Source organism: Bufo bufo, chromosome 4 (genome assembly GCF_905171765.1).
Source record: "Bufo bufo chromosome 4, aBufBuf1.1, whole genome shotgun sequence".
NCBI classification, from domain to species: Eukaryota; Metazoa; Chordata; class Amphibia; order Anura; family Bufonidae; genus Bufo; species Bufo bufo.
In genome coordinates, this window is record NC_053392.1 from 436597560 (window position 1) to 436610981 (window position 13422).

The window sequence follows — 13422 nt, forward strand, 5'->3', positions numbered from 1 at the left end:
GAGAAATCGATGTTAGTGCCACCCAAACAACCACTAATCAGAACTGATTTTCAGTCAAAGAAATTTCTGCAATAAGTCTGCAGTGTGTGAAGACACCCATAGCAGGGTGTTTATATCTCAGACATTTTTGAGATATCCATAGAATAAATAGTACGTGTCTGATATATGCAGGGAAGAAGGGATGCAAATGAGCTCTTAACAAGCTCTGCCTCTAATGTTACCAGACGGTCCCCCAACTATTCAATAAGTCAATAAGACTCTTTAAATAGGTCTTGAGACATGACTTGGAAAATAAAGCCAGCACCTCATCTGCAGACGGCTTTTTCAGGGTAATTACCCCTCATCAGCGCAGAGCAGAGAGGACTGGCTTAACTGGGTAAGAGGCCAAGTCAGGAATTGGGGGATACTATCTCTCCTTACGAAGAGCACCTTAAGGAGAGATAGTATCCCCCTAATAATGATATATGCAGGTTACACACACAGCCATTTACAGAACGCGGGGCTGGCCACTACATCCAGGCAGAGAATGAATGGAGAGGATGTCGAGCATGTGTGCAGCTCTCCAAATTAAATTCATGTAGCAGACCACCTTTCCATTCATTCTCTACCTGGATGCAGCCACCTCAGCAGACCTGATGGGGGACCGTGCATATTCTGAGCCATAAATGCCTATAATGCAAATACCCCTAATTTTGGTGTAAAAGATTATTCCATGATTAATGGAAAAAAAAAAAAAATTCTGTAAAATCAATCTCTTTCTTACAAAGCTAGAACCAGCCCTGTAACTCAAATTAATTCTGAGATTTTACTATTCATTGCTCTGCTAGATTTATAGCAGGCTGGCAGCTCAAGGGGGTGTCTCTTCTGCTGCAGCTCATAGGGCGTGTCCTTTCTGCTGCTGCTCTCTCCCTATCACAGCTCAGAAGGCAGTTGAAGCGTGTGAAACAACATGTACGTCCATCTCTGAGTCGGACAAAGAAATAAGAAAAAAAAAAAAACAGCAGGTGGCCCTATAACAATACATTTAACTCAGTGGCTATACAAAATTCTTAATTAAGTATACAAATCTAGGTGATGGTTTGAAAACTGTAAAATATTTTTCATGGGACAACCCCTTTAAGCGAAAGCATGATGGATATGTCAAAAAAACTGTTCAGTTTGTATATAGTTGCATATAGAAGCATTTCTTTTCTTCATAGTGATCCAAATTATATATAAGGAAAGCTTTATTCTGGTATAAAGTAGGACTAATCGCAAACACTTCATTCCCCATAATAGAACCAGGATGTAGATGTAAGCTGTCAAATGTAGGGCCAAAATTAAATCTAGAGAGCTGGATACTAAAATTAGTAAAATATTTTACCAGTTAGTCCACAATTGGAAAGGGCACCCTTATGCTGGTGAACACTTATGCTTATGTGTAATCAGCATGTCAACAGACAAATATGCTGCGTACACAGGCCATAAATGTCTAAACAGACGAATGTTGTTCATGTACAGAGGCTATATATTACAAATTCTAGTGCGGAATCAGCCTACCATTAAAATGGCACATAGTGACCTCTTCTGTCTGTATCACACGCCTGTGTAGTATGAGAGGGCTCTGACCATAATGATGGCTCCTATGCATAAGGTGATTTACGGTAGATGGGCTGATGAGCGGTAGAATTGTTGAGAAGAAAGAGCTCCATCCCGACAGTCGGCTGCTTGTTGAGTGGAGGTGCAGCGATCACCTCCACAGTATGAAGATAAGTAGTCGCTATTGTGATCGCTAGTCTTCATACAGCTGCATTGTTTCTGGGCGGTAGATCGCTGTTTAGACAGTACAATCTGCAGCCCAGATATGATAATTTAGGTGCCTTCAAAAAAGATGTTTGGGAACAAGCGTTTGCAGGGGAGTCTCAAGAGGTCCCCACACACATTAGATGGTCAGTGGGTTTGGTCAACATGGTCAGCTGTATGTGATGGAAGCAATGCAAACAAGAAATAAGTACTAGTGAAATATTAGTAATATGGACAGATTTATATAAATTAAGTATAAATGATAGCCCAATAAGGGCTTATGCACACGACCGTATGTATTTTGCGGTCTGCAAAACACGGATCCGCAAAAAAACCTGATGCCATCCATATGACATCCGTATCACATCCGCTTTTTTAGGCGGAACCATTGTAAATATGCCTGTCCTTGTCCGCAAAACGGACATGTGGACATACGGAAACGGAATGCACACGGAGTCATTTCCGTTTTTTTTGCAGACCCATTAAAGTGAATGGTTCCGCATACAGCCTGTAAAAAAGTGGAACGGAAATGGAAAAAAATATATATTCATGTGCATAAGCACTAAGAGATAGAATACTTGTAGCTACACAAGCTTAGGCCTGGTCTCATGTATTTTTCCCAACCCACTAAAGGGCTGCAGGGGTCTTATATTTAAATTATGCTTCAAAATAAATGAATATGTCCTCTGTTGTTAAAAATATTGCTATAAAGAAATAAAGCCATGGGAAACTTGTGATTTCCTCGGCCATTTAAAAGTAAAATAACTAACTTATGATCTTGTACAAAATGACAAAGTGGGTTAGTAGTATATGCAATTAGTGCCAAGTCTGATTTTCTAGCATTGAATCATGTGTTGAACCAAGATGGAGCAATGGGATTAGATAGAGGCATGAGAGCTTGACAGGTGAAGAGATGGAGAAGACATCAGATAAGGCTGTGAACCGTTCAGTTCAGTCTTGGAGCTTAGAGCGAGTAAAGGGTCATTTACACTGCGCCGCCGATGAGCAGACGATTTCCAGGAAGGAAGCATTCCTTCCTGACAACTGCCTGCTCGCTAATGGAGATGAAGAGCTGCACTTACATGCAGCGATCACCTCCACAGTATGAGTACAACGGATGGATGGATAATACTATCTCTCTTCCTTATACAGCTGCATTGTTTCTGGGTGGCAGCAGATCGCTGTTAAGACAGCAGAAACGGTGATTGAAATGTCCACACCTACAATCATTTCACCTGATGAACAAGTGTTTCCCTTGTTCATTGGGTGATCTGTGACACCTTTAGATGAGCAGATTTTTAGGAACGAGCATTCATAGGAACTTTCAGTCACAATAATCTGCCCAGTAATTGAACAGTGCAAACAAGGCATTAAAGGGAGTCTGTCACCAAAATATGACATTGTACACCACTTACATGGCTCTCTAGCACACCTATCCATAATTCAAATGGTACCTTTGTAATTTTCTTCTGAGTTTCACCAGCAGGAAAAATGCACTTTAATCCATATGCAAATGAGGACTCGCAAAGTGCCCAGGGGCGGCGTTCTGTGTGTAGGTGCCCAGGCTGCTCTGCCTTCTTTTTATGTTACTCCTCCCCAGTCTCTTCCTTGGCCCGCCCTGCAAGTCCCTTACGTCATCCACCGGACCGGCCGATATACCGCGCGTTCGCAGTGCACCGCCGGCAGGGCATGCGCACTGTGATGCCAATTGTGGGCACGGCATCGCTACATGTAGTGCGCATGCGCCAGCACAGGCATGAAACCAGTGACTAGAGGATGGACCAGAAGCAAACAGGAGGACTGGAGGCCGCACACGCGGGATATCGGACGGTCCTGTGGATGATGCAAGGGACTTGCAGGGCGGGCCAAGAAAGATGTTTTTCCTGCTGGTGAAACTCAGAAGAAAATTACAAAGGTACCATTTGAATCATGGATAGGTGTGCTAGAGAGCCATGTAAGTGGTGTACAATGTCATATTTTGGTGACAGACTCCCTTTAAGGTCTCCTTACATATGCAGACTGATATCCATTTGCGCCTGATCATGAGCAGAGTTGATTGCTGAATTTACATGCAACAATCATTTCCTGGGAAAATGCCAAACTGTAGAGATAAAGACATGGATTACTATGGATTGCTAAGCATAATGTAAACACAAACACTAGGTACTTTATATACTGTATGTTTTGAGGACCACTCACCACGTCATGGTGACCTCTTTCGAGTGGGACCCTTGCACTATTGTGGTCATGTCTCCCCATACAGATTCATTGTTTCTAGGCAGTAGATCGCCGTTTACTCTGTATCATCCGCGGCTCAGAAACAAGGATTTTGGTGTCCGATGAATGAGCATTTGCTTGCTCATAGTGTAATAAGTGGCACCTTTACAGTGGATAATTATCAGGAACGATCGTAATAGGGTCGATAATCTGCTTATGTAATGGGGCCTTCACTAGTTTCTTAATAAATGGGGGACCTCTTATGTGTGTGTGTGATAAATGGCATAGAATCTGACAAGTAAAATGAACAAGTTTTCGTCAGGGCTTTTTAAAGAAAAAAAAATGGATAAGCACAAAATGTAGATATTTTTGTTCACTACCCATGGGAACCGCCAAGTCCAAGTCCTATAAAGCAGGAAAAGAATGTCCGGGAACACTGCCAAAATGTTCTCATCATAAAATACTCTTCCCCTGGTTTTAAAAGGTTAAAGTGTTACCAATTTGAAAGGACAAAAATACCATGTATTTATTTTCTAATTTTGTCTCTTGAGCTTGCCAATACCTGGTGTTTAAAACAGTACTTTTTTATGAGGGAGCTATTTTTATATCTAGCAGGGTTACATCTAATAGTAAAAACACACACACAGGCTTCACTTCTAAGGCCTACTGTACATATCAGCTAAATGAAAGCCTTGCACTGTGCTGGACAATAGGTATTACACTATTACTGGCTAAATCAATTGATTTAGACTTTTTATCTGCCAATAACGTACATTTAATTTTTTTATGTTCATTCATTCCTGGTGTTAACAAAAGTATAACTGAATCTCTAATTTTGGATTTGACAGCTTTGTAATTGTGATCTGAAGTTCAAGATATAAATCTTTGGCAAACTACCAGGAGGTAATTTACATTTTAATAAACACCATTGGGCAGATTTATGAAACGAAGGGATCATGCACATGACAGTTGTTGTTTTATGGTCTGCAAATCCGCAACACACAGATACCGTCCGTGTGCTTTCCGTGGCAGCAAAGTTATGGGCAGCAAATTTTTCATTTAGGCTTCTGTCATAGTCTTTTTTCATTTTTATTTTTTTAATCGAGTGGAGCAAATGTGGGAAAATGCCAAAAGCCATGTGTACAAAAGCAGCTTTAGGGCTCATGCAGATGGCCATGCATTGCCGCGCCCAAATTGTAGCCCGCAAACAGCGGGTTCGAAATATACGGGCACTGGCCATTTTTGCACCGCATCACAGTGTCCAATGCTGTCCCCAATGCAAAGAACGGACAGGCAACGGCTGTGTGCATGAGCCCTTAGGTCTGATTCATACTGTAGTATTTTATATCCATGTGCTGTCAAAACTGCACCAGCAAAGGGCCTATTAAAATAAATGGTGAAATTCACAGTTTTTGTTTTGTTTTGTTTTTGCAATGTGCACCAATTTTGCCTGTTTTCCTTTGATGTCATTTGAACGAATGAGTCCAAACAATATTTCAACTTCACTTGATTATGCGGACACCCACACTGAATCATAAAATGGTTTAGAATATCTGCCAGTAATACTATCCACAGAGGGCCCCCTTCAAAGCATAGCAGTGCCTGAAACATGGGGTAGATGCTGCATGTCTTTTTTTATTTTATTTATTCCATCCTTATTCTCTTCCCAATTGGCAAACATGTAAAAGATTTGCTTATATTAGCTAATAGAAAACAGATCACTCAGTTTTGCACATGTTGCTTCTTCACTGAATTTTCAAGCTTTTGAATATGATCCTCTCACAAGTGAATTTGAAGATTTGCCCACAAGGACAATGTACAATAGGAACCTCTAAAGCTGAAGATGTTTTTGGAAAATAGTTAATAAAAGGATGTGTGCAGATGGTAAATATGATTCAATGTAATCTGATTTCTCTTAGGGTCCATTCACACGTCCATAGTGCATTACGGATCCGCAATACACTCGTCCGGCACCCCCATAGAAATGCCTATTCTTGTCCACAATTGCGGACAAGAATAGGACATGTTCTATTCTTTCCGGAGCCGCGGACTGAAAGATCGGCGGCACGCTCCGGAAATCCATTCCATTCCGTCTTCTTGGAGAATGAATGGGCTTGCACCCGTTCCGCAATTTGTGGAACTGATGCGGACCCATTATTACGGACGTGTGAATGGAGCCTTAAAGGGGGTTGTCCCGTTTCAGGAAGGAACCATACAGCATATGGGATCTGCATCCAGGAAAGAATAGATTGTTACTTGCCCAACAGATCATGTACCGTTGTTCTGGTTTTCCGGCTGGGGCTCTGTTTACCCAACTGCAGCTGTGAGACTACATTGACAACGTGACCACTGCAGCCAAGCTCTGGCCTCTTCAGTGCGCTGCTGAGGTCTGTGATTGGCTGCAGCGGTCACATTGTTGATGTGATGTAATTGTTGCAGATGGGTATACAGGGCCCTGCCAGGAGAATCAGAGTGGCAACATGGGAGCTGTCAGGTAAGTGACAGTCTTAATTACAGATGGATCACATGTATTGTTTGGCTGTTTGCTCCTGAAACAGGACATCACCTTTAAAGGGGTCTTCCAGGGCTTTAATACTGATGACCTATCCTTAAGATGACTCATCAATATTACATTAGGGGATCTGAATTTTGGAAACTTGATAATCACCTGTTTTCTGGAGCCGCGGTGTGCCAGAATAAGATACGGCGCCATACACTGTGTAGTGCCCATGCCAAGTTACTGCAGCCTAATGATAGGTCATCAATATTAACCCCTTGGTCTCTGATGTAACAGTACGTGTGACACAAAAAGTGTATGGAGTGGGATCATGAGATATTTTTCGCAGCGGGTTCCAGCTGGCACTTGGCAACAATGACTGGGATCAGAAATAACTCTGACCCCACTCATATGCCATGGTTAAGAGCAACTGCAGCATCTGGGCAGTTCAATAGAGGGAGGGGGTTGTCCCATCCTTCAATCAGAGCCCTGTGGCAAAATTGCAGGTTAACTGATCAGTCATTAAATATGAAAAATATTTATGTGTAGTGAATGCTGCAATGGAAAAAAGATAACAATGGACAATTTACAGGCTTTTTTTTAATCACCCCTCCCCCCCCCCAAAAAAAATAAAAAATTAAAAATAAATTTAAATTGAATAAAAAGTGATAGAAAAAGTCATAAAAACTATAGCCCACAGAGCTCTGTAGGTGGAACTGTTTAAAAAAAAGAAAAAAAAGAAAAGTTCTGCGCATCAGATAAGAGCAGTGCAATGAAAAAAAAAAGTTTTTATTTAACTATAGGAAAACATATAAAAACTATATAAATATGGTACTGCTGTAATTTTACTAAGCAGTAGCTCACCAAAGATCCAATGTAAATGATGTAAATTCATTCTTTATTATAAAAAGGAAATAAATACATAATGTAAGACAAAGTACACATAATAGCAGCAACACAGGACAATGCCTGTGTTGCTGCTATTATGTGTACTTTGTCTTAAATTATGTATTTATTTCCTTTTTAATAATAAAGAATGAATTTCCATCATATGTGTGTACTTGGATCTTTGGTGAGCTATTGCACTTTGCCACACATATTGAGCTATTGGTATTTTGCCCGTATTGGTTTTTCAAATTTTACTAAGCAGCAGAATAAGGATATCATGTAGCTTTTAGCACACAGTGAACTCTATAAAAAGAAAACCCAAAAGAACCATGGTTAAAAAATTTTATTTATTTTTTTTCAATTTCACCAACAAATACTTTTTTCCCATTTTTCAATGCATGAAGTTAAAAAGTTATAGCTCTTGCAAAATGGGAAGGAAAAAATAAAAATGCAAACTGGTTGGGACCTGAGGGGGTTAAACTATGACAGTTGAACCTTTGAAGGTGTTCACTGAGTATAGGTACACTGAAAAGGGTACATGGAGCAGTGTTCGACACCAAGCATGCTGCATGGCTTAATATTACAATACTAAGAGTGCTTGGTAGTCATAGGGCAGCTAGATTTTCTGTAATGACTTGACAGTAAGGTTTTTTCATATAAGTGTCAGAGGCTCCATTAGGAGCTACACCACAGATGGCGGCACATTTCACAGGAAAAAGGGTGCATACGGCGCTAGTTTTCCCGCCAAAATGGCAGATAACTTGGTGGAATCTGACAGACATCTTTATATTATACAAAAAGATTTAAATGATGTGAGCGGAATAAACATACAAAAACATTTCTTAAGACGTTTACTTGGTCTGGGTCAGGTATGTATCACTCTGCATGTCACTTATACATTAGCTCTGCAGCACTGTAATCCTCAGAGCAATTGTATGCCTGCATCTTGTGCAATATCTCTTTCCACATTTGTTTGTCTTGGGGGACAGGCAAGTCTCCAAGGCCCTGTAAGCAGACACAGGCCACTGTCTGATCTGTAGATGGGATGAATGGATTAGAAGAGAGCCAAGCCAGCTGTTGCAGGCTTTATCACAACACAGCACTGACAGATGGGTGCCCATTTTAAAAGCCTACTAATATAAAAGGCAGGCCCTGGTGAAAGCCTTATGTTCTCCATGGCATCACCAGGACATTGCATTACTGGCCAATATTCCACCGCCATTCTCGTGTTGAAAATGAATACCTGGTACAGAACGAGCATAAAGAAAGTGAATAAAAAAAGCTTACAGAATCCACAAATTCATAGATCTTTTGTGCCATTCCCATCAAGGCTTAGCATAAACATAGCCGAGTATCTTCCAATTCATTATCAGTCTGCATCTACGTTCTTTGCTGCGGGTTTTGTGATGTTTTTTTTCTGGCATTTCCTGCACACAGTGGGGGACATTTATCAAAACTGGTGCAAAGGAAAACTAGTTTCCACTTTTCATTTTTCAGAGCGCACTTGGAAAATGAAAGGCTCAGTCTGGTTGCTACGGGCAACTAAGCCAGTTTTCCTTTGCACCACCGCGCGCTGTTCGTATCTGTATGTCCATTGCATGTCCCACAAAAAAAATAAAAAAATCATGTCCAATTATTGTTTGTCGTCTGTGCGAAGGGGAAAATGCACGGTATCTATGTTTTGCTGCCTGAAAAATGGATACCGTTGTGTACATGAGGCCTTAGTCTTACCACTAGAAAGTGTTGGCAAAACGCCCAAAACAAAAAGAAGCAAGAAAGGCAAAAAAGCCTTCTAATTAGCACAAATGCCAGTAGTGAGAAAATGGTTGTGCGTCCCATAGACCTTCAGCTAACAGCTGGAGCTGTCATTTTTACAGCAAAAAACAAAAGTGAAAAAGAACACCACTAAAAACTGATGTTTTTCTGCACTTCTTCAATTGTGTTTTACTCTAAGCCCCATTTACAGGCTAGGTTTATAGTGATGGCAAGGATCATACAAAAAATGTTTTTGCCCATTTATGGATAGACAATAGCAAAAAGTATCAAGTGGAAATCAAGTTTTACTGTAAAACCTCCAATATAAAGTCGATCATTTACACGCATAGAAATAAATCAGTAACTGTACAATTGCACACGAGATTCACAATGTAAAAAGCAGGAAGAAAACCCCACAAGGAGAAATTCATAGTAAACATCACACACACATACAAAGTAAATACAAATCCTCCTCCGCTGCAAGGTTGTCAAGTATTAGGATACAGAAGTAATGTATACAATGTAAACAATACTATACGGGGCATATATAACGTGAGCACACAATGCATCATGAGAAAGTGCACAGCAACAAATGGTTCCACTTACTTTTACCATTTCCTTCTTCAGGATAAAGGCTGCAGTCTTTTCACAAGGGCAAGCAACTGTGTTCTCTAAGCTGCAGTGAGAGGTGCACAATCCACTATGCCATGGTGGCAAGGTATTTTTTCAAAGGCACCCAAAAAAGCATGTGTTGCCAACAGAACCTCCAGCTGTTTCATTATTCATTGTGGAGGGGGAAATTCAAGCCTGGAGAAGACCCGCCTACCTGTATCATTACCAGCATCCCACAGCAGTCCTTGGCAGCTCAGGGCTCCTTCTTTTGTTCTGTGGATGGCTGCTAAGGCTTCAATGACTGTTTGCATCAAACACAAAAGTCTAGCCTGAAGAACAAGGCCTTGCACATTTTTGCCAGAACAACCTAGTGATGTCTCCTTCTCTTTTTTTCTCTTATTTTAATAGCAATATCTCTTGTGAATTAAACTGTTTAACTCCTCCTTCGCAATCCTCCCCCAAACTAATTCACAAGGAGTGTGCTGTTTTTTTCTCCGCAGAGAGCAGGGGGTGAAGTGAACAATGCATGAAGCTATATGCCAGAGGTCTACATGACAAGCTGTTTGCTAACACACCCCATGCCTACCCTGGATTGAACTTTTGCTGACACCGGCTCCTAAGAACAATTCCATCTTTCTGCCAAAGCCAAACCTCTGTAACTTGTGCAGACAGCATGCCAAATAAACTGTCTAAGACACAATCTGCTTTATTGAAGATCTGACACATCTCACAAATGTGTATCAACGGCAAAGAAACACAAGTACACAAATACCAGGCAAGAACTTGAGTGCCCGATTCATTTCCACAATTTCTTTTCTCCTTTTTAAACAAACAAATTTATTCATCATTTTTAAATAAATAAATAAAAAAAGTATGTAGCAAGATAATAATTATGAAAAAAATCTACCAAAGATAAAATAAGAAAAAAAGTCATTTCTTCAAATCTTTTTTCTTTATTGCAATTAATGATAAAATTGTGAACATCAATTTGTTATCATGTGGTCACATAACACCTTGGATTGTCTAGTCTATGGTGCCTGCTGCCATTCACACTGAACTCTCTTTGTACTGCTAATACAATGAAGGGTGTTTATTTCTGATGCCTGCTAGGGGGTATATTGCTCCACATAAGCACAGACATCCAGATCGCCTCTCCTTTTGCTTTTCTGGACTGAAGTGTACAAACAGATGCAAAAACAGAAGTCAGAACATAGCAAATATAATAATAAAATAAAAAGGAAAACACGTAATGTTGACATTCAGTGGCATCGGGTGACACTGTGCCCTGACTTTATACTCCAAAGAGCACTTATCTGGAGGAAGGGGAACTGAAAAGACAATATTGAAGGGTAAGATCAAGCTTCAGCCCCAAAAAAAGATAATTGTGAAAAAATGCTCCCACCGTAGAAGTAGGGACAAAGCCATATTTCACCACCATACTTGTAATTATAGCTGTTTTCATGAGAAATGTCATCCTTGGAAAAGTACATGGAAACATCTGACTGGACTGATATTATTAAGTTGGCTGGCAAAACACAAAAAAGATATGGGTCAACGTAAACAACCTAAGAGTTTTCTGTACTTCCAACCTTAATTTATATTTATTCCAGTTACTAATGTGGCTGGACAACTAGATACCCTCTTGTTCTGCAAACATTTCAATGCCAAAGGGGATGTCTGGCTTGAAGGTCCATTTTCAAGAGTCAACAGACCTTCATCTGTTATAGCCAAAGCACAAGGGATCCTGTATCTCAGAGGATAGGGACATTCATTGCTTACATTAAAGAGGTTTATCCCAGCAGGTATAGAGGGTGCCATAATAGAATACATTCCCCTTCAAGGGGCCTCGTTAATAAGAAAATAAAAAGTAAATTAACTAGGACATTATTAATTAGGTTTTAGGCAAGCAGAGTATTGTTTCACTTTTAGCAGAAACACATCATGTTACAAGAAAAAGAATACAGGTAAAGAGCACCTATCGCCGTTACGGACACTATCAACTCAGCCCTACCAATGCCAGTCTGTGCATGGGCACACCCCAAACTGGTAACTTTCATCTGTGCCTTTATCCATAAATTTCTAGCAAGAATAGCAGAAGAATGACAACATAGAGTCATAACAATAGATGCTTCAGAATTGTTATTACATGAGGAATACATGTAGTTGCTAAAACAGACATGTCAGGAGCGGAGACAGGTTCTCCTTAATAACCAGGATTCAGCTGCAAGTTTCATTTTTAGCTAGAGGTAGGCTTTTGGACTAGTATGGCGGTTCACACTGCTGTGCAATTGTAGAGTGGCTTCATACAGCATCATCTCTAGGGGAGAATACTTCAATACTATGTCATCTAATGGAACATGCCACGATTCAATATACATACCAAAAGACAACAAAAAACGTCCTTATGTCTCAGAGGCATACAAAGGCGCAGCATGACTCTTTGCTATGACTGCTATGGGTATAAGGCTATGTTCACATCTCTGGCATGTAACATTGGTAGTCTGCTCCAGCAGAGGTACAGAGTAGAGGAGTTACCACATCTGGAATAGCCGGACACTGCCATGCACCACTGAATACCCATTGACTATAATGGGATCCGACAGGGATGCTGCGCGTTTCTGATGGACAAATACCGCTGCATGCATTATAGTCATTAGAATTCCTCTGCCGGAACGACCACTTGAGTTGTGTGCTGGAGATGTGAACGTAGCCTAAGATTATGGCTTCATATAACTCAGACCTTGTACAGGGCTGTAATATGCCTGAGTAATTGAAATTCTTAATCACCGGTGCAGAAATCAATTCCCTATTTAGTGATATGTCTTCTCATATTTTACTGTGTCTCAGTGGTTAAGCTCTGTTGCCTTGGCCCGCTGGGCACTGGGTTCAAATCTCAAAACTAAAACATCTGCAGGGTGTTTGTATTTTCTCCCTATTTTTGCGTGGCTTTCCTCCAGGTACATCTGTGTCCTCCTATACACCTAAAACAAATAGGTTTATTGTCTTCCTATAAAATTGGCCCCATGTGTATATTCGATAAATGGAATTTAGATTTTGAGCTCCATTGGGTATAGGTACTAATGACAACCTTTGCACAGCACTGTAAAAATATATTGATACTATATAAGCAACACAAATAAACTGGATAACAGTAGTTTTAGCATTGCAGACCTACAGACGTTTCACAATACCTAAAAATTACATTATGCAGACAGAGATGGCACCTTAGGCCTCATGCACACGACCGTATGTATTTTGCAGTCCGCAAAAAAATTATCTGCAAAAAATACGGATGACGTCCGGGTGCATTCCGTAATTTGCTGAACCGAACAGCTGGCCCCTAATAGAACAGTACTATCCTTGTCCGTAATACGGACAAAAATAGGACATGTTCTATTTTTTGGTGGAACGGAAATATGGACATACGGAAACAGAATGCACACGGTGAACCTTCCGTTTTTTTGCTGGACCCATTGAAATGAATAGTTCCGTATACGGTCCGCCAAAAAAACGGAACGGACACTGAAAGAAAATACGTTCGTATGCATGAGCCCTTATCCAGCATAAAAAAGTGACAAGCTCAGATATTTGAAAACGCAATCAACACTACAAGCCACATGAGAATAATAATATATCTTGTAAGCTCTGAGTAAATGGTAGCACTAGAGAGA

The 13422-nt window shown here is 40.5% G+C and overlaps 1 protein-coding gene across 8 annotated transcripts in view; it reads right to left on the bottom strand.

Annotated features, from left to right (window-relative positions):
* Positions 1–13422, bottom strand: part of ARID1B (AT-rich interaction domain 1B) — a 600716-nt gene that overhangs the window by 315828 nt on the left and 271466 nt on the right. The window contains exon 1 of one of the 8 annotated variants that reach the window (XM_040429379.1): positions 9746–10091. The exons of the other annotated variants lie outside the window; for them this stretch is intronic. Coding sequence (XP_040285313.1) covers positions 9746–9754 — 9 coding nt within the window. The 5' untranslated portion in view covers positions 9755–10091. Of the gene's footprint in view, positions 1–9745; positions 10092–13422 lie in introns of those variants that run through there. 8 annotated transcript variants of the gene reach the window in all.